At 55.3% G+C, this 21,863-nt stretch overlaps 1 protein-coding gene across 3 annotated transcripts in view; it reads right to left on the reverse strand.

The window, feature by feature from the left end:
* The window catches only part of NECTIN1 (nectin cell adhesion molecule 1), an 87,981-nt gene that overhangs the window by 11,508 nt on the left and 54,610 nt on the right, over nt 1-21,863 (reverse strand). For 2 of the 3 annotated variants that reach the window (XM_048063373.2, XM_048063374.2), the window contains exons 6-8: nt 2,106-2,253; nt 725-812; nt 144-254 (exon numbers count right to left, since the gene is read on the reverse strand). In XM_048063373.2, the coding sequence (XP_047919330.1) occupies nt 144-254; nt 725-812; nt 2,106-2,253 (347 nt within the window). Of the gene's footprint in view, nt 1-143; nt 255-724; nt 813-2,105; nt 2,254-17,090; nt 21,276-21,863 lie in introns of those variants that run through there. The other variant, XM_066981059.1, reaches the window with a different exon arrangement.

The following is a 21,863-nucleotide window of genomic DNA, read 5'->3' on the forward strand; positions in this document are numbered from 1 at the left end:
CTCTGGGTTGGGGTGCTCCTGGCCTCTGAAGGCTGACGGTGCACCAGCTGGCTTTTGGGGTCTTTGGTTTCGTGGGGTGAGGGATCCTGGGGGAGAGCAGCGAGGATGAGGACAGCAGCACTCTCAGCACCCCGTCTCCTTACCAGCTTGTCGGTGTAGGGAGAGGGCTCGCTGGCTGCCATGTCGTAGTACTGAGGCTGCAGAGGGAGCTTCTGGATTTCCTCCTCGTGCTTCATGTTGTCCAGGTGAACAACCTGTAACAGGAGGGAGAAGAGGAGTGAGGGGAGTAAGGACAATCCTGCCACAGCCTGGGACACCACAAGGTGCTGCCGTGAAGGGCAGTGCCTCTCACCTTCTCCCTGGCCATATTATTTGCCTCCTGTTCTCTTTATTTCATTCTCACATTCCTCTTCTCATCACGACCACTCGTGCCATACAAAAAAGTGAGGATGCTCAAAAGCCCTCACACCTAAGAGCCCGTCTGAACACCAGCTTGTTCAGAATTCAATCCCTCCTGAAGGGAGTAAACAGGATCCAAATTACAGCTTTCAATTAGTGCCAGTTTTTGGGGATTGTGGGCAGACAAGTCCTTCCCTGCTGCCCCTCATACTCAGGCCTTGGGCTCCTTTGCTCTTGCAGACCCCATGCCCCAAAATTTAGGCACTTTGGGCTCAAGTTTTCCTTGTCGGGGGAAGGGGCTCGCTGCGAGGCTGGGGAGCCGTACCTGGATGTCTTCTGCAGTCAGGTGGCTTTTCAGCTCCTGTTTCCTCTTCGGCGGAGGGGCAGGCTTGTGGGACGGAGGCAAGTCAATTCTGCAGGTAAAGAAGCGGCTGCTGGTTAGAGGGCAGGAGAAAGGGGTCTCATATGCTGGGACAGGCTGGTGCCTGCGTGCACTAAGGGTCTGATCGTGTTTGTCACCAAACTGCCAATGCAATCATTGGCTCCTCTCCTGGGGCACCACAGAGCACCCAGCAGTGGTAACGGGTAATTAGCAGGAGGTAGTATCACACCCAGGGCAAGCTCAGGAGCTGCTCTGGAGCCCTAGCCCCTGCCCCAGGCTTTCCATTAGGGGATTGAATCTTTCTCCTCCGTGCCACATAGTGGTTTTGTCCCTGACCCCCCGATCAGGGGATCAGCTTCTGTCCCAGGGCACAGGGCTTGGCAGCCGTTGTAATCCCAGCCCAGAGCCTGTCTCTCTGCATTCTGTTCGTGCGCGCAGATGTGTCTAATCCTGTTACAAAACTTATTAAAACTCCGATCCACTAATTAGCCGGCTCCCCCTCTCCAAAATTCACCAGATCTTCTGATAGGGGGGGGCGGCTTTCCTGGGCAGCCTAACGGCTTGCAGCATGGGACCCGAATTTATGGGTGAGAGAAAGTGCAAAATGGGTCCCAGAGGCTCTGCAAAACATGGGCTTTATGGCTCTAAAGAAAAGAAAGGCTATTAACTTTCTGAGGCTTTGGAACAGACCCCACGATAGAGGCAGCACCTCTGCAGTCCAGGGCACCGTTGTGTTTCTATTCTCAGCTAAAGTGGCTGTTCCCTGTTCCTTCCTGGAGGGCCATTGTGGGAAGTGGATTGTCTGAATGCGTCTCTGTCATGGGGCTGATGCTGTTGATGCAATTTCACCTTGTGGTGCTATTTTTTTTTTTGTTCGTGTGCCTTTCTGTCTCTCCTCCCGCTTTCCGCGGTTCCCTTCCCTCCCTCCCTCGCTATCCTCCGCTGCCCTCTCTCAAATGGGATTAAATGGAGCACAAAATGTGGCCACATGTAAAAAACAGTGCGGTGGGGAGTGTGGAAGATGAAAGCAACTTGTGGCCTTCGGGCTCTCAGTGCCTCGCTGCAAGGTGGGAAGGGAGGGGGTGCTGCGGTGGCACGGCAGCGACGAGGCAGAGCTGTGCAGGGAGAGGACAGGGAGAACATCTCTGCAGAGGGCTCTGTCCGTGCTGCACACTTGGTGCTGAGCTCCACGCCACAGCGTGGCAAATCCAGGAGAAATGTTTGCCTCCTGGATTTTCTTGTGTGCAGGCAGGGAAAGGGCCGGCAGTGCTCCGTGTCTGCTGCCCCATCCCGCAGCACCCGCAGGCAGCACAGCACTACTCACAGGTCGTGGTCCGCCTCCGTGCGGTTCTTCTGTTGCCTCCTGTAGACGACAAACACCGTGACAGCCACGCCGATGATGAGCACCGCGGCGATGACGCCTCCCATGATCCCAATGATGCCTCCCGGGGCGCCCTGAGGTAGCGGCTTGTCTGCAAGACACAGGGAAGCACAGGGCAGAGGGTTAGAGCCCCTGACCACATGATGGGGTTGTGTTCACAGCCCACCGTGCCTCCTAGGGCTAACAGCTTCCTAATTCTGCTATTTCCCCTTAAATTGGGTGGTTATTCCTGGAGGCACCCTTGTTCTGTCCTGGAAGAATGAAGGGTCAGGGAATAAAGGTGCCCCAAAGCAGCCTCCCATGTCATTCACCCCTGTGGGACTCATGCGGACCTGCCACTCGATATTATTTAATTATCTCAAAAGTGTTCTGCAGGACTTGGTCACAGCCTCTTCACTGAGTTCCTGGCACTGCTGAGACGAAGAAGAGCTTTGCTTTTCATGTGGAGCTTAGAACAGCTGAGGACCAATGCTCAATTTATTGAGGTGGAGCAGAGGGATGTGCATCAGAGCTCGGCACCCCTAAACCTCACAAAACAGGTGTCCTGAGTGTAGGATTTGGGGATGAGGGAGAGAGGGATCACATCTCATGCTCCGTCTCCTGTCTGGCCCATCGCTCTGTGGCATGGGCCGGCTCCTCGGTGACTACCGTGGACCTCATTCAAAGGAAGCCAATCCCACGGGCCTGATGGGAAACCGCTTTGAAACGTACGATAAAAGGATTTAATTTGCTCTACCTTCCAACCTAATTAAACTTGAAAACTAGCTAATTGGTACTTTGTACTTAGAGCGCTGGCAGTGATGAAAGAAGGAGATAATTGGAATGGAGGAGGAAGAAGGAGGAGGAGGAGAAGGAAGAGAAATCCAGGGGAAGGGAGCAAGACAGGGAAGAAGGAAAAGAGTGCTTTGTAGAACTTGTCTGTCACACCAAGTTTTTGTACTTTTCTTGCTGCCCTGGCTGCTGGCTGCTCTCAGAGAGTAGATATTGGACTATATGGACTGCACTCTGCAACATTTATGGCTTTGGTTGTCAGTGGTGGGTGGCCGGTGTCTCCACTATGTTGCCCACCCCCAAGGTCTCAAAGTGATGCCCAATCTGCACAGCTATAAAATGTATAAGCACGCATTCCCAAACCATCGAGAACCACTTATACAGGACTTTCCCCCCCAGGCAGGGGCTCAGCCTTTGCCCAGCCCTGAGGCTGGACCCATCGTGCCCCCACCAGCCTGGTGCAGAGCCGGCTGTGCTGACCCTTTGCCAGCAGCCCTGTTCCCAACGCCCACCTCACCGCCAGCCTTCCTCATCCATCTTCCCTGCTGTCATCCAGGAGCGAACTGAGGTATATGAGCTTTTCCCAGGGAAATCCCCTCTCCAGCAAATTGCAGCCCAGAGACCCGGAGCATTTACTGTACCAGTGCCAAACACGGGAATTTCCAACACCACACCAAGACACTGCAACCGATGAGGAATTTGCCCTGAGAACCGCCTTGACACTGATCCCGCACCCATTTCCTGATGACTTCCATGCAAACCTGCTTTTCCCTTGCTTCACAAGGACGCCCCAGAGCCTGCAGCAGCCGGCAGCCCCCTCCCTGCCTTCCCACACCCCCGCTCCCCAATTAAGAGCTCTGAGCTGGATGTCTTCAAGTGGCAGGATGCCGGAGTCATCAAGACGCAAGGTTCCACTCCCCAGCGTCCTCGGCACCGGCAGCCACTTTTCTCTCTCTTCCCTTCTCCACATTATCTAGTAAATAATATTTCTGCCTTGAGACAGCTTGCTTACAGCAGTGCTCGGGCAGACAGCTGACACGTCGCAATCCAAGCCCCCGGACGGCATTTGAGATTGTGGCAGGGATGGTGACGGTGAAGAATCTCCCAGTCACTTTGGCTGGGGCATTTCCATGATGGATCAGCCCCTAATGGCTCTCTGGCTGGCAGGTAACGAGCAGGGACCATCAGCCTCCCGCTCTCGCTGTAAATCAGCAGGTATGTGTGTGTGAGTTGGGGACGGGGGCGGGAGGAGAAGGAGGGATGGGGAAGCAGATGAATAAAGCTGAAACGAGTCTGCAGGAGCTGGAACGGGGCTGTGCAACAGCAGAAAGGGGGCACGGAGATTTGGAGAAATGGAAATGCAGCCAACAGGTTGCAGATGTAAACATAGGACACTGGGTAAAGAGTAAGGGGATGAGGAGAGGGAAAAATGGGGGAGCACAAGGAGAAATGCAGGTGTTTTGGGGGGTCTATCACAGTGCTTCCTTCTTGCCAAGCTCTCACGGCTGTGGTGTGAGCATCCTGCTGTTGGTACCCACTCCAGCTGCCTAAGACAAGGCTGCACAGCAATGCAGCTCTTCCAGAGAGATGGCTGAGCTATGACAAAATCCTGCCACAAGTCCTGCCCCTGCACGTGCAGGTCTTCTCCCCCAGGGCTGAGCCAGCCTGCAGAAGTGCTGGGCTCATCTCTGCAGGACTCCAGCTAGGAGGAAAGGAGAAAGAGGCAGAGAGAGACCTTCCCTTCTGCTTTCTCTTCCCCCCCCCTTTTTTTTTTTTTTTTAATTCTTCTCTCATGTGCATCCCCAGCTGTTTATTTCCTCACTCTCCCCTTCCTGGGGCAGGGCTGCAGCTGGTACATTTTGGAGGGCTGCTTCCCCGGGTGCCTCTGGCCACCTCCTGCCAGACCCTGCTGTCCTGGAGGGCAGGGGGCTGCGGGAAGGCTGCTGGGGTCCGTCAGGGGAAACCACAAGAGCAGATTGTACAAAGCAGTGGATGAGGATTCGGTTACGCTGACAGGGCTTTTGGGCAGCCCCGGGAAGATGTTTGCAAGGCTCGAGAATCGGGATCAGAATAAATTGGCAGGACAGCTCAAGGGCCTCCAGAGTGGAGTGGGAAAAGGCTTTGCCAATTAAGAATGCAAAACCCCTTGCTCTGTGTCACGCTCAAATAATTTAAAACTCTCCAAAAAGTTTGTGTGAGGCACTTGGCAGGGAGGCAGGTACCAGAGAACCCAAAGGGGCTGAATGAACAGCTCAGCCTTATCTGGATGTCTGAGGGCTGCTGGGAACTCCTTGTTCCTGCTGGAAACTGAATTAATTCAAAGTATTACAATTAAGGAGAAAACAAGGACACCCCGCCCCCAGCCTCCTTCGGAGCAGTTTGGTTCGTTGCTTTGTTCTCCCACGGCTCTTCTGGAGATGGAAGCAGACACAGGAAAGGAAGAAATGCGGTTATCTGTCCATAAAGCCTCCTTCCAGCCACCTGGTAGCGTGTCTGGGTTTCCAAGAGGAACCAGCGATAGATGAGGATCTTTCTAGCAAGAAGACCGATTGAACCATTTTCCTGAGATGCTGCCACTGTAATCCACCAGCGCGGATCCTCAGTTAAATCACATCCAGCAGCCCAAAGGTGCTGGCTGTCCCCATCTCCCAAACAAATGAAGGAAGCCCACCAACAGGAGAGCCGCACCAGGCACAATCGCAGCGCGCAGCCCATGCAGAGCTTCCTAGCTCTGGCTGTGAACCCCCCCTTGTCCAAACAACCTCAGGGCTGATGGCTCCACTTGCTGGGATGGAGCCGTGGCTGTGATTTACTGCCCGGGCCCTGCAAACAGCCGTGGTAGCATTTCAAACCAGCGAGACAAAGGGACGGAGCTGTCCACACGCGCCGTGCCCGCGGGGTGAAATAGTGCAGCTGCAGAGCGCACCAGTAAATAAAGACAGGGGAACAATGAAGGCTTTGGAGAACCAGCTCGCAGGAGAGAGGGAGATGTTCCCAAAGGGAACTCGAAGTGAGGCGAAGACGGGTGAACTGGAAAGCTTCCAGAGGAGGGCATGCCGGAGCAGAGGAAATGACTCACATGCTCTCGGCGCGGGGGGAGCGATGTGCAGGGCTTCACGGGAGGAGCAGAAAGGAGAGACAGCGTCTGCCACGCTTTTGGGGGTAGTCTCCTCTTAAAGCTGCTTCTGTGGCTGGGATGTTCGCGTCGTGAAGCACCTGGATGGCCTTGGGATCCTGAGAGCAGGACCCAGCGCATCCCCACCGAGGGTCTGTGCTGCCCTGGGGCTGACTTGTAAAGCTGCGCACAGCACGTGCACAGGGGTGCTCCAGCAGCACAGAGTGGGTCCTGCATGCCCTGCTGGCATGAACGGGGTGGGACGGAGGTGCTGCTGGGCAGGAAGGGAAGGCTTCATTTATGAGAATTCTGTCCTGGCCATCTCCCGTGGGGCCAGCTCAGAGAGAGCCCGAGCCCCATCGAGCTGCTGGTGCTCAGCCTGCATCCCCCAGGAAATCTGAGGCTGGGTCTGTCCCCAGCCCCAGCTCACTGCAGCTCACACTCGTCTGCTTTTGCCTGCTTCTAACTTCAGCCTGATCCTTCAGTGCTTCACAGAGAAGCAGCATAACGACGCCCAGCACTTCTAATAAAACATTTGCCGAAAGGTCTGCCCGCATCTGTAACCAGCTGCGAAGAAGGGTTCCGTTTCTGCTTATCCCCTCCCCACACAAAACAAATCCCCGTCTATTTCATGGCTGGCTAGCCAAGGCACTCAGCAACGTGCAGCTTTGCTCGCAGACACATTGCAAATCAATGGGAAGGAGTCGTGATTCTTCTCCTTTCATTAGGCTGGCAGCTAGCAGAGCTTCAAAGCTGCCAGCCTTGCTAGAGTTAAAGCAGCCTCGGCACTAAATTGCACCCCTGTTCGGGCACATAGAGCCCGTGTGGCTAAAGCAGGCTGTCCCAGTACAGCGCCAGCTCCCAGTAAGCCTGTCTGTGACCTGGATTGCCGTCCTGATCCAGTGGAAGGGGTTAGCCCTTTTGCTGGACTCCTCCTGCCCGCTGAACCTCCGAGTAACACGATGAGATCAGACGATGCATATTTATAATGCACCCCACCTGACACATTCCAGGGAGCCTGAGACACAGCGAGTTTGCAGAGCTAAATTAAACCGAGCTGAAAAGCTTGGCAGAGCAAATACATCCCCGGTTAGGTTTTAAAGACGAGCAGGATTGTCTAATTTGAGACACGCTGCAATAGCGCGCACACCCCCGGGCACAAGCTGGTTGGGAGCCTCGTGGCACCTCGTGTCTGCAATGGGTTCAAGAAAGTCTGCTCCCAGGGGAGGTGAGCACAGAGCTGGTGGCCAAAGGGTGGGATAAGCAGCAGTCCCTGGAGATTTTAAAGGGATTTTAAGTATGAGGGAGGTGGGTTTCTCAGGGGCAGCCCCGCTCACTGTGTATCTTAAGTGAAGCCCTTGCAGGGACAGCTAAGTGTCCAGAGGATAAAAGGGATTAAGGAGGGGAAGACTGCTTGGAAAGCTGGGCCAGTGGCACAGGAGCATTGGGGTGTGAGGCTGGAGTCTCCTGTCCAGCAGCAGCATCATTTCCTCTGACTGCTCAGAGCTGAGCCCAGAATCTTGGTGCCCCTTTTGCTGCTGAATGGCCACAAGCAGAGCAGAGAAGAGGAACGTGCCACCTCGAGACCCTTGCACCAAAGCCCTGCTCAGACCCTGCTCCATCCCAGACCCTCGCCCAGGTGCAGGTGGAGGTGGCCAGGCTGCAAGGAATGGCTGAGAAAACATCTCACAGTGAAGTGCAGGGCGGCGAGCACACATCAATGCTTGGCATGCAGTTTGGGGATTGCAGTGCCTCTTAATTCCTGCAGGATCCAGAAGCAGCTCTGTTACCGGGTGCTCATCTGGTGACCTAAGCTGGGAGAAACTGGGGGAGGCAGACCTCAGCCTGGGGAAAAGAGGAGCAGTTTGGTTAGCTAAGGTTGCTGGCAGGGATTTCGGAGCAGGAAGAGTCTCACGGCTTCGCCTGGTGACAAAGGCATAGCAAGAGCAGAGCGGATCCAGCAGCCCTCCCCAGAGACTCAACCAACCACAGAAGGGGCCCAGGACCTCTCCGGCCACAGGAGAAGATTTTTGTGGTTTTATATCCCCTGAGGACCTGGAGGTGCACCCAGACCCCTCCGCGAGTGACCTGGTGCATCCCCCTCCAATTGCTCTGCTGGGAACCGAGGGGCTGGGTCTCCTGAGAGCATGCAGGGACACGGGTACCCCGCTGTCTGGGCACTAATCGTGACATCCCTTTGAGATCCCTGCCCGTTTTGTTCCCCTCTGTAATTTTTACTAGCCCGACCAGTAATTAAAACCTCTGCAAACCACTCGTCCATCTCAGATGTGGTTTGGGGAAGACCCTGGCAGAGCGGCGGCCGAGCCAGCCCTCTGCGGGGTGCCGCTTTGAGCTGCGTGCCCAGCTGCAAGCAGACACATGGACGAGCTGGGTTTTATCAGGGATTTCACACACATTCCTGCACAGGCAATCTCTTTGCCATTCACCACGGGTGGGGGCAGCTCAGCCCTGTCCCATAACCACCAGCTCCCTCCCTTTCCTCTCCCGCATGGGAAGCGCAGAGCCACCCCTGGTTAAGTAGCTGCTGGCAGCAAAAGCACGTCTGGAATGCGGCTTTAACCCCTGCTGACCTTCCCTCGCATGCCTCCCGAGCCTCCTCCTAGCCACTAATGGGGAGGATGTTGGATTAGAGCAGGAGGAGCAGCCCGTTAACCCCATGGGATCCAGCAGAGGTGGGGCGAGTTGTGGTGGGAGACGCCCCGCAGGTTCCTCTCACTGCGCTGGCTTTTCTCCTGCTTCTGGAGCAAAGCGTGGCAGCTGTCAAACAGCACCTGGAAACGCGCTCTGACAGCTCAGGAAGGAAGCTCTTCGCTTTGTGGAAGGACAGAGCTCAGCAGGAAGAGCCACGAGTCCAGAGGATGCGACAGCAGCCGCTTACTTGCAGCAGTGGCAGCGCCCCTCTGCACACACATGCCGCATCCCAGCCAGGATCTGCCCGTGTTACCTCCAGACTCTGTGATGTCCCTCTCTCTCCGTGGCGCTTGGTGGCTCTAGCAAAGAGGGGGACCTTGTTTCTGCTGTCTCCAACTCTGCCCTCTCTGCAGCCAACACCAGAGACCGCCCGGCTCCCCAGGGCATTGCGTCTCGGTGCAGTTACACAGAGAGTGCCCAGCCCGGTCTGGGGGCTGATGAGCCCCGGGTTATCTGATGTTTCCTCTGCCTCCCAACCCTTAATTTTAGTTCTGCTTCATTTCCTTGCAGCTCAGAAGAGTAATGAACAATCAAATCCCTTTTGTAATTTATTTCTTCTGCTGTACAGTCTCGAGGAGGTGATGACACTTGAAATTGCCTCTCCTGGAGGAAGGAAGGGGCCGGATCCCAATCCCCCTTACACCACAGTGTGTCTCCCTTGATTCGGCAGCTAACTCTAGCTGCCCAGAGAGCAGCAGGTCTCAAGTCCATGTTTAGCCAGAGATACAGCCTCGCTTCCTTGATGAGCCCATTAAGGTCATGTTATTACAAGCAGCCACCAGATGAATTGTGTCCGATAGACGGCACAGGGACTGCAGCTCGGGCTCTGTGTTAATAGAGTTAATTTGCTCAGCAATCTTCAGCATCGCTCCTGAGAACATCTCACTCTGCTCGGCCACAGGTCCTGGGCCACTTTTACCTGGTTTTGCCCGCAGGGTGCTTGCACCCCAGGACTGCTGCATCCTGGATGTCCCCAAGGGATGAGCTCAGCTCCCTGCTGGCATCAGCTCGAGGCTGCTTGGGGCTGGGTGCGGGCACAAGGTGTGCGTGACACGAGGGGGAACTGCTCTGCTTCTCTGTCACAAGGCCAAAAGCAAAGAGTTGTGCAAATGGGAAAGAGGAACAGGGCCACAGCTCTCACAAAAGGCAGCCCAGGCATTGTTTTCCTGGCCCTTTTCTTGCTCTTCTGTCTCCTGCTCACGGGAAGGAAAAGGCTCCTAACAAAGGTTGCCTCCCAACTTCCCAGACATCTCACAAGCCCTGCAGGACAGCCTCTGCCTTAGTGTGCAACCACCAATATTTATTCACGTAACCTTATCCAGCTGGGTATGTGTTAGCTTCCACATGGGGAGCTGCCCCCACCTCCAATGCAGATCAAACAGAAAAGCTGGAAAAAGAGAGACCAGTGAGTACGAACGAGAAGCTGTGAAGCTGTTGATACAAAAGCTAAAGTCACCCTGGGGAATGCAACAGGGGGAAAAAAAGTTTGCAATGCTATATAGGCACTTTACCAGATGGAGATGGTCAAGAGGGCAGTGATCATTCAGAAAAGGCAGAAGATTTGAATAACTGTTCGTGATCTGTCTCGGGAGAGAAACAGAAATTTGTTCGTGGCTTTTGAGATGACAAAACAATTTCTGCATGTTAGGAGATGGCAGAACCAAGCAATTGTTGGACAGCATCTCTTAGGATACTCCACTTATTATAAGCAAATATGTTGGAAACTTAGCCAAAGAGCCCCCTATCTCACCTCTGTTAGTTCGTTCTGTTTTTAAATACATTGGACCAGTTAAATTCTAGAAGGTTAATTCTGGCAGACTGGAAGAGGGCACAGAGAACGACCTGAGACCTGTAGGCTGATTTGCTGGCATCAAAGAAAAAGCTAACACGGGCTCCAGTTAATAAAGTATTAAAAGGCAGGAATATAATCAATGCCAGTCTACACGGTTCATGGAAACAGGTCTTGTCAGTCAACCACAATGTCATTTTTTTGCCCACTAAACCAGTCATCTCATCAAAGTAAGCATAGAGATGGAACAGAAAACAGATTAAGAGTGACTAACTGACAGGTCTCAGGAGGAGCTGCCAGGAGGGAATCGCCGTCGATGGACACGTTTCTGCCCGGGGTAATGCGGGGAGGAGTGGTGGGCCTGATCCAGCTCGGTGCTTTCAGCAGGTGTGGGCAGATAATCGCCACCTGGGTGCCTCAGCAGTCCTGGGTGAGGCAGAGGTTGGTACATGAAGGCCGTAATGGATGCAGGATGCTGTAATACAATCACAATTATAATTGTACAGCTACAGTACCCTGCATCTGCATCCTTATGCTTATTTTTAAAAGGAAGAGCACACAGAAGAGAAGAAATGAGAAAATAATTGAGTCTAGCTTCCCTATAAGTCTACTACGAATAGACCTTAAGGGGTGTTCCTTAACACCTCCCTGCAAGAAATAAACTGGTGGCAACGTGCAGCAGGCAGCGGGCGAGGGCTGGGAGCTGCACACAGAGCCCCAGGGGCTGCCAGAGCACAGCCCCAGGGTCACGCCGTAACCACCCGACGAGCCTTCCCCATCCCAAAATCTCCTTCTCCCCACCCTAATCCCTTGCCGTGTGTCAGCCTTTTCGGCTCGGCAGTCAGCTGAATGCTGAGAGCGAGGATGTGACCTCCTCTCCGACACACGGAAGGTGGCGAGCCTCAAGGAAAAACCATCCTGGGGAGGGGAGAGGGGTCCTGAGGCTGTCGCGGAGGGTGCAGAGCTGCTCCGTGCCTGCTCCTCTCCTGTTGCTCAGGTAACACTTGCAAGGCAGGTCCTCCAAGCAAATTTTTAGGTCAGTTATAATTGGGAAACCTCGCGTGGAGCTATAAAACATCAGTTAATATGCTGGAACTATCTAGTTAAATGCCAATTATAAAACCCCATAAGCTCCTCAACTCAAATATATTAATAACATAATTAAACATTTATTGCTTATGCAAATTAAAAAAGTTAATCGGACATCAACGAAACCCCAGGAAGTGACCATTTAAGTAACTAATTTCTATTTAATTATGATTCCTTCCTATTATAAAGCCCCCATGCCATTATTTCTGGACTGCTCGGCGGTGTTTACTCGAGCCGTTCAGACTCGGCATTCCCACTCCGGCATCCATCGGTAATCCCAGACAGCTGCAGCATTCATCCAGCAGCCGGGGCCCTCGCACAGCTGGCAGCAGCTGGGCCGGGTGCCCCTGCTCCCTGCTCCTTCTCCCACCTCCTCCTTGGCTAAGCTGCTAGGGAGGCGCAGCCGGGATTAAATCTCCTCCGTTCTGGAGTGGAAAAGGGAAGGGAGATGCACCAGACCCATGGCAAGGCACCTGCTGGGGATGGCAATAATGTGTATTTGTGTAGATCCGACGGGCAGAAGGTAAGGATTTAGCCCTTCTGAGCTCCTCCCCGAGCCTTGTCCCTGGTTCCCTCCACACTTTTGCCGAAATCATATCACTTCTCCGCATCGCCGCCGGGCAAGGGCACTTTTTGCACAGTGGGGAGATCGCGGACCTCGCAGGATGTGTTCCAGCTCCTCGGGTGGACAAAGCTGCGTGCCAGCGGAAAGCTCCTGCTCATTATTGTTGTAAAGCGGTAATTGAAAGGGCTGGGAGCTACAGCAGGACAATGAAATGAGGCCGGGAGATGGGAAATGAAGCATTTTGTTCCTCGAGGGATGGAGATGTTTCCCCTGGCGAGCCGAGCCTGTGAGGCCAGGGCCATACAGATGGGCTCCCTCCCTCCAAGCGACAGGCAATCAGTTAAACCTGACAGGTGTGAAGTTGGCAATTTTCTTTTCAAAACTGTGAGATAAACAGGCTGGCAGGAGTTTGAGAGGAGCCGAGAGATAAGGGAGAAATAGAAACGTTCAGGCACCTCTCTCCGTGGGGCTCGCGATGGATGGAGAAAAAATCTGCTTTGCATAGCCCCAGATGTAGCCAGCACTCAGGTGCTAGGCTAGAAAAAGGCTTGGTGAACATGCGTGAATGATCAAGAGAAAGCCTTTACCCTCCCAGATGCTCAGGGGGTCCTGCCCTCAATCCACTAGGATTTGGTCCATGTTCATTTCCAGGGATTTCGCCAGCACAGAATTGCTCCTCCTGAGCCCCCCCAGCAAGCCACAGGGCAGGGTTTTCTGCAAAGGGGAAGACCAGTATCCCTAAATTAGGACCTTTCAGTCCCCCCTGGGGCCGATGCAACCTTTTCCATGCACATTTAAATCACGTACACATTCACAATGCAGTGCCCCTGCTTTGCTTGCGCAGCCACGCCTGGTTCTCTTCTTTCTGCGAGCTAGTGTGTAAAATTTTAGGAGTGCAACACCCGTTGATATTTTACAGGCTGATCCTTGTTCTGCAAACACTATATAAGAGGGAGCCTGCATCCAAACACGTCCGGGAAGGCTGTGAAATGCCTTGTTCAGAGGAGGAGTGAGCCAGCCCCTCTTCGCCTTCTGCCAGGCACCACGGAGGGCATCTGAGGCTCAACAGCACTTCTCGGTGTCACAGGTCCCCCAGCTGGAATACATTTGCATAAAGCAATTTCCTCCAACAAATACGTTCATACAAATCAAACTCAAGTTCGCAAATAATCTGAAAACACGGTGAAAAAAAAATTAATCAGACATATTTGTTACTACAAGTAATTCACCCAGCTCTGCTCTGAAGCAGCGAGGTTCTCTCGGTTCGACTTTTTGGGCACCAGCTGTAGGGGACTCGGAGGGTTGTGTGACCTTGGGTGCTCTGCCTTGAACCTCTCACCTCACGGGGAATTGGGAACCTCTGGCCCTTGCAGCCACAGAAGCGGATCCCTGGGAGATCCACCTGGTTGTAAGCGGTGTGCAAGGCTTCAGTCCCAGCAAGAAGGGACACTCCCAGGTGCCGGTGCCCAGGGGTGTCGGGGAGGTTGCCTGGTGGTTCCCTGATTACGCGGGGCTGTGTCTCACTCTCACTCGCTACAAATCCTGCTTAGGCTACGTTAATCTGCGTGGGTGGAAATGAGCATAACTCCGTCGTCGTCAGAAAAGTTGGGTGTGCTTACACCAACAGGGAGCCTGGCTCTGTACCTTCATCATGGATATTTGTGCCCTGCACCCCGTGCACAACCAGCTCCAGGCAGGTACATCTCCTGCTGCTTGCTCGGAGCTCTCAGCTGGGGTGAACGCGATCCCCTCGTTCATCTCCCGCCACCCTGACCTCACTCCTCCACTGCCTCCCCATTGCTCTGCTCATTGACTGGCCTCTGAAGTTGCTTTTGTGGCCAGCAGCGCTCGCCTGCAGAGCTGTGGCTGTGAGAAGAGATCCGAGCCACGCTGCCACCTTTGCTGCACGCATTGCTGGCGTTCCTGCCCCCAGCGTGGTTCTGTTTTGTTCCAGAGAAACACGAGACCTGGGGGTGCTCCAGGGGAGTCAGCTCCCGCTGCGCTCAGCGCTCTGCAACCGGAGCTGCCCAGAAGAGGCCCCCCGCCATGGGTTTTATCCATCATCGCTTAACTGTAAGGCACGGCCTGGGAAATCAGCGCGGCATTTCCCAGGGGCTCATCCCAGCAGGACCATGGGCACAGGCAGCCTTTTTACCATCCTCGACCCCCAGCTCCCCAGTGCTCCTTTCCTTCCTCCCCTTTTACCCCCACCCCAGACTTGGCTGATGGGGCTGGGCCAGCTGCGGGGGCTCCAGCCCTGCGGGATGCTCCCCTCCTGGGGCTCCTGACCCAAGCGGCTGCAGCTGAAGCAAAGCTACGCTTCCAACGTCTGTCCTTGCTGGGAGGGGCTGGCAGAAAGGGGAAAACAAGGGCGGTAATTACAGGAACACACAGATCCAGCCTGGACAGCGGTCACAACCCCCTCGGCCATGGCACAGCCTGATGACAAGTCTTCCTGGCTTTTCCCCCTTCACATTTGGGGGCGATGCTCAAGGGCAGGGCTCCGGGGAGCTGCCTGCCAGGCACACACAGAGCCTCCACCCATCCGTCTGTCCGTCCGTCCATCCATCCATCCATCCATCCATCCATCCATCCATCCATCCATCCATCCATCCATCCACCAGTGACCCAAGCTGCTGTGCCTGCAGACAGGGAGCCCACGGGCTGCACCAAACCTCTCCTTGGTGCCTAACCCCAAACCTTCCCTCTCCGTCCAGCTCATCCCTTCCTGGAGGAGACCAGGTCAGGCTCAGACGTGGCTCAGGATCCCCTGTCCTCTCCCCCAGTGGCAGGGAGTGCTGGGTTTTGGTTCGTGCCTCCAGCAGCGAGCCACGTGCTGCAGTCGGGCACAAGGATGCTTTCCCAGGGAGCCTTCTCCAGGCCAGAGGCATGGCAAAGCTCCTGCTGGTATCAGCGCAAGGAAGAACGTGCGCATTTTCTCTGATCTCTTGCTTCCTTTGTCTCTCACTCCCTTGCAAAACCCCGGCACTCGCAGGGCTGTCTGCCTTGATCTCTGGGAACGAGGCTGCCTTTGCAGCGTGCGCTCACGGCGACGAAGCTGGCCGAAAAGAGAAAGGCAAACCAGCGACCTGACTGATCTTTCCTCCCGAAGGACCCCGGGCATCCCTACAGCTTTTGCACGGTTTTGGTGCCCGATCACCACGGTAGCCAAGCGCTGTGCTGTAGGAGCATCCTACAACCTCAGCCCAAATGTCCCAGGCTGGTGTCCTGGCCCTGCCAGCGGCTCGTTGCACGTGCCTGGAGGAGGCGCAGGAGAGCCCCAGGGTGCTCTGACACTTCTGCCACAGCCCGCCCATCCGCCAGGGCTAGCAGCAGCTTAACAACTTCCCAAGCTAGCGACTGTCACCAGTTTAATAGCCTTTGATAGATTTTTCTTCCATTGGCTTTTCTCATCACTTTTCCAGCTCAAGCTAAGTTTCAGCCTCAGCAGCATCCTTTGACAAGGAATTTCACTGTTTACACTGTAAACAGGAAAAAAAAACCACAAAACTTTTATTTTTTACACTATAAACAGGGAAAAAATCCCTCTCCTTTTATTTATTTTGAATCCGTTGCCCAAGAATTTCTCATAATACCACCCACTTCAGCGGCAAAGGCCATCGTTCCGTGTCCACCTTCTCGGGTGTTGTTTTTGGGAGGCTTACAAGATCTCCAAACTTGTTTCGGAGCTCTCCTAAGCCTCTGCCTTCATCCACAAGGAATTCCCACTGCGAAGCGCTGCAGAGCACGGGAGCAGCCCCGGGATGCTGGGGAGCAGATGCCATTCCTGCCCCCACCACTCCTGACAGCTACGAGCCACGGGATGCAGAACGACGCGGTCAGAGATGCACAAAAAGAGGAGAGGGTTTCTTTTTTTAAAATTCTTTATTTATAAAAAAGTACATTTTTTTTTTCCACAGCTGAGCCACTATTGTTTTTTGTACAAGTAAAAGGAAGGGTGATGCAACACCCCGCCCACACAAATTATAACCATGAAAATGTCCCCCTGGACCCCAAACAAACAAATTATTACAAAGGATGGAAAACAAAAAACAAAAATAATCATAAAAGTCCATTACATTATTATTATTTTTATTTTTTATTTTTTACAAAAGCACTTACAACACAGATTAAAAAAAAAAAAAAAAAGAAAAAGAAGTGGGGCTGGGGCTGTTTGTCTGTCTGCAGTCTTTATTCCACACTGATAATTACAGCAAGAGGAGGAAGAAAACGAGATAAAATCACCGGAGTTAAGGAATCGCGTTTAAAAAAAATAAAATAAAAAAGGCAAAAGGAAAGACAAAGCAGATCCTCAGCGAGAACACCTCGGCCAGCACCGGGGTGTGCCAGCGAGGATCCGGCTCCGCATGCCTGCTGCCTTCACCCCAAGCACATTTCGTGGCTCCGCAGCACCGGGTGCCACCGCGAGCCCCTCACCGCCAGCATCCCCCCTGCTCCTCCTCTTCCTGCGACCCCCGACCCATTTGGGACCCCCCCCCAGCTTCGTGCAGCTGCCGGCACGACGCCCTCACCCGTCTCCCCTCCTCTCGGCCACGGGGGCTTTCCCTCTGAGCTTTGAGCCTGAAAGTGCCCAAATCCGCGTGTTGTGTGCTTGTGTTCGGGAAAGGCAAACAGCGAAGGAGATCTGCAGCCCCCTTTCTAATTGCATTCCCTTCTCTAATTGCTTGAAGATCAATCTTTTGAGTCTCTCTCTCTCTCTCTCTCCCCCCCTCAACCCCTCGGTGATTTCTGCTGAACAGTTGTGTTTTTTTTTTTTTTGACTCAACACCAGGAAAATGGCTCCCTTTGTCCCTCGTGTCTTTGCAATCAATTTGGTGCTACCATTTGAGTTTGATTTTTTTTTTTTTTACTAAAGAAATCTTCAGGTTTTATTTTTTTTTCCCCTGGACTGAATGAAAATGATTTAACAACCGTGGGGGGGGGAAAAAAAAAAGTAATTAAATAAGGGAAAATAACATCACTAGGGTGAATTGCAATGAATAATCCTAGACGTAAGCCCCAGCAGGAAAACAGCCGGGGTGTCTGTACATAAACTGTAGGATTTGTTTGGGGTTGTGACACCGATGTGGCTGCTCCTGGGCACACAGAGGGAAGGAGCTGGGGCTCGGCCCTTGTCCCGCTGGGTGAGATCCACCAGGATGCCCGGGGGGCTCGGGGCAGCCCCCAGCTCCCTGCCCGCCTCTCCTGCCCACCCGGCTGACTCCGGAGGTGCTGCGGTGTTGCCCCAAATTGCCCCCCAGGGTCGAGGTTTGGGGAGGGAGAAGCGCCACGCTGCGTTGTCTTTTCACAGGGAAGAACCCGGGGAAAGGATCTGCACGGGGATCAATCCCTTCGAGCGGAGGTAAGGCAACTGTCCCTGCCTCCGAGGCGCTCTGCCAGCAGCCGGTCCCCGAGCAGGGCGCTGGTGCTCTCTGGGGACCCCTTCCAAGCCCGAAGCCAGCTCAACTAACGAGCTGCAGCATCAGTCGGGGCATTTCCAGCAGCTCCTGGCACCCAGGCAAGGCTGGGCAATGCCATGCCCGCAGCAGGTGATGGGTGGGCGAGGACAGGGACGTGCTCGGAGGGGGGGTCCCATCCTCCTGCCTGCCCTCGGCCGGGCCCAGCGGGGCCGTTTTACACCTCCTCGGCACTTTGTGGTGGCACGGGAGGGGAGAAGCAGGGGGCTTGGGCTTGGGTCAGCTGAGACCCTCCTGGGAAGCCGGAGGGGCTCCTGGTGGGCCCCCTGGTGCACACAGCCTCGTGTGAGGTGGGGACAGGGACGGTTTTTATCCTGCAGCTGGAGCGAGCCCTGCTCTAATCACCTGCAAGGGCCCCCTCCGAGCAATTCAACCCAGAGGAGGGAGTGAGGCTGTTACCGGATCAAAACAGCTCTCAGATGAAACATCAATCTGCAGCGCTTCTCCCCCCCACACACACTTCTTTCTTCTACCTTGCTATAGATTAATGGCTAATCACTTGGTAATTACCACCCCAAGAGTCCTTTTGGCCAGTTAGCCGACCTTGAAAGGGACGGCAAGAAGCAAATCAGTGCCCTGAGGTGGCATTTGGGGACAAGTGCACCAAGGGAGGGATGCCAAAGGGCTCAGGGACGAGGAGGAGAGGAAAGGACCAGGGAACCTTGGCGATGCACCACCTGCTATCTCCTCTTCTTCCTCCGAGCCCCCAGATGGGCAATGGGCGAGCCAAGGAGGCTACATCCCCCAAAACGACACCTCAAAGTGAGGGTAATAACTATGGCATCAGCAAACTGGGAACAGTTTGGGGCTCTGAAACGCTGGGGAGCCAGCGCAAGGCGAGTTTGCCAGATCAGCCCTCCCGGGAGCACTGCAGGAGGCGGAAGAATCGCTGCTGGCCCCCGCAGCGTGCAACAGCCCCGAGCAATCCGTGATGGAGGGACGGCAGAGATTTCATCCCCTGTGGGGGCTGCTTGGTTGTGGGGTGCTCCTGCTGGCGGTGGGGGGACAGGGGAAGGTCCGGCCGTGTTTTTGGTAAGGGTCAGCCTTAAGGTTGAGGCGGACGCAGCGCTTCCTGCGGCGCGGGGCTGTTCTGCCAGCAGCCAGGAAGCAGGCAGGGCTGGCAGGAACAGCAGCACGATTCCGGGGCAGCAATCGGATTTCCCACTCCTGTGCACCGCTAATGCAATAAAAGCGAGCTGCAAACCGCGGGTGGCTCGGGCTGAGCTCGATGCTGCCTGGCCCGAGAGCCGCATGCCCGAGGAAAGCACCGGAGGCCGCCTGGATCAGAGAGCTGACCTTGACTCATCTGCGTGGGTCTGGCTCTGCAGCCGCCCTCCTGCAGCAGGATAACCGCTGGATGCTAGGGAACAAAACCCAGCGGGTAGGGCAGGGGGAGAATTAGTCCTGCTATTTTTAGATGCGCGTGATAACACGGCTCGGAGAACTGGGGGTTTCTTTTCAAACAAAAGATTTATTTATACATCAAATTAAAAAAACAAAACAAAAAAACAAATAAAATAAAAATTAAAAAAAAAAAAGAAGAAGAAGAGCGATAATCCCCAACCCAGTGAATCTGATTTGGATAAGGTCAGTGTCAGAGGGCCCAGGAGCCTGGAGTCCCATTTACCCACGGAGCAGAGATAGCAGCAGTCCGAGCCCCCATCCCAGCGCAGGAGCCCGGGGGGAAGGAGGACGAGATCAATACCCCAGGCTCACTCCCTCCTGCCCTATCTACCAAGGCTTTGCTTATCAGAGGGAGAGGATATCGGAAAAGTGGCGATCAATGCAGGCGAAGCAACGTATCTACGGGCTCGGGCTGCTGCTAGAAGAGTTATGAGCCGCCCGCATGCTCTGACCGAAAGAAAGAGAGAAAAAAAAAAACACAAAAAAAATCAAGTGTAAACACATGACAATTAAGTCTTAGTGGTATAATAAAAGCACGGGGCCTGTCCCGAGCCCCTGCAGCACCGTGGGCAGGGTGGGAGCGCTGCCCCCCTGGGGGCGGCCCGGGGCTGGAGGCTGCAGGATGCGCGCCCGCAGCCAGGGCAGCAGCGGCTGCGAGAAGGGGCCAGCGCTGCTTCGAGCCATCGCGGGGGGGGGGGAAAAAAATGTCAGCAATAAATACTCCTCGTCTTTCTTTTAAAAAGAACGCTCCAACAAAGACGGAAAATGAAAAGGCAGGAGGTGATAAATGGGAGGAGGAAAATGGCAGCTCCGGTTCCCTGCCCTGCTATCAGCCCGCGCACCCGGGGCTTGTTTCGGGGCTTTCCTCCCCCCTTCTCTCCTCATTTTCCTTTTATTGAGTCATTAAAACCCGGGAGCGGGTCCCCCAGGCGCGCAGCGGGCGATGGGAACAGCACCCAGACCCCGCTGGGAACAACGCGCTCAGGAAGAAAAGTCCTTCCACCCGACAATGGCACCTCCGTTTCCTTCGCCGCGAGCTTCTCTGGCCTCTGTCCTGCGGACAGCCCGGCTGGCCCCCTCCCCGGGTTAAAACAAAGAAGAAGACGACAACATACAAACAAATTCCAGTGTTTCAGGGGCGTGGGAGTGGGAGGAGGAACCTCGGGGAGGGACGCGGGGCCGAAGGGCCCCCTGAGCTATGAAGACACGAACAGAGTGTAATATACAGGCTGGGCACCAGTCGTTAAAGCAAATAGTAACACCTACGCCACCGACCAATACAAACACCACAGAAGGGGACGAAAAAGTCGTCGAGAGAAATTAAAAAGGCAAAACCAAAACCGAGAAAATAATTACCCGACCTCCCACCTCCCGGCCCGTCCCCCCGTCCCCCCCTCCCCCAAAAAAAATAACAAAACAAAAAACGATCCGTAAGCAAAGCTTTCCCCCGCGCCCCCCCCCCCTCCCCCATGTCCACCCCCCCCCGGCCACCCGCTCGCCAGCGCCGGAGCCTCCGAAGTCCGTGGGGGGCGTGCGGGGGGCGCGTGCGGGGGGCGCGGGGGCCCCGCTGCTGGGCTCGGCGGCGACGCGGGGGGGAGCTGGCGGGCGCGTGTCTGCGTGCGGGCGCGTGGCTGGAGCCAGGAGGCGAGCTACACGTACCACTCCTTTTTGGAAATGAAGGATCCGTCGTTCTGCGACACCATGTTCTCGGCGATGTCGAGCTGCTCGGGGTCGTACTGGAAGCCGAGTGTCCTCTCGTCGTAGGGCTCGGGGTGCGCCTCGCCCTCGTCCACCGTGAAGTAAGGCCGCTTGGCGTCCTCCTCGTACTTGTTGGGGCCGCCCAGCTTGCGCTCGCCTCCCGCGTCCTCGTCCTCGTCTTCGTAGGTGCTGCCGCCCAGCGGGCCCGGCTTCTTCTCGTCGTCCGAGTCGTCGGGGTACTGCAGGTTTTGGGCCATGGGGGGGTGATGCTGCGGGATGCCGGCCTTGCTGTAGCCGTTGCCGTACACGTGCTTCTTTGTGCTGTAGTCACCCTTGAAGGTGTGACGCCGGCGCCGGAGTACCACAAAGAGCACCACGGCCACCACCAGGACCAGCGAGACGCCTCCCACTATGCCCCCGATCACGGGGGTGGGGATGTTCGGCTGCACCATGGATTTGCGATCATCGATTGGAGACGGGGTGTAGGGAAATTCTGGGTAGGAAAAGACAGATGGAAGGGGGAACAGTGTCAAACCATGCGGAAACGCGCCCTCCCTCCATGCTCTCATTGCCATTTTTTTTTTGGGTGGGGTGGGTGGGGTGGGGGTGGGAAGATGAGGGTAAGGAACAGGGAAGGGAAAAAGCAGGGAAAGGGGAGAAGGGTGCGTCAGAGCAGGGGTCAGAGCAGGAGATCTGCCCCAGCAAGGGGATGCGGCCATGCCGTGCCAAGCTCGCCAAGCTGCATGCAGGAGCCCAGCAGGCTGGAAGCGGCGTTTCCCTCCCCACCCCCTCCCAGTTCCTCCAGGCGTGCTCGGATCCCACACCCCCGACGCCATCGGTCCGGGCGCTTTCCGTTTTACGGGGAGGTTTCACGCGTGCCGACAGCCCTACGATGCTCCGGCGCGGGGAGCAGGACCCCAAACCCACCCAGCGGCGGGCACCGAGCGGCCGCGGTGCTCCGCGACCCCCTCCTCGGCGTCCCAGCCCACCCTGAGCCCAACCCCGAGGGCAGCAGCACCTCGTCGCCCCCCACCCACACCCCACGGCCGTGCGGTGATGCTCGGGGTGGGGGCTGGCTGCC

This window comes from Anser cygnoides, chromosome 21 (assembly GCF_040182565.1).
Source record: "Anser cygnoides isolate HZ-2024a breed goose chromosome 21, Taihu_goose_T2T_genome, whole genome shotgun sequence".
NCBI lineage: Eukaryota > Metazoa > Chordata > Aves > Anseriformes > Anatidae > Anser > Anser cygnoides.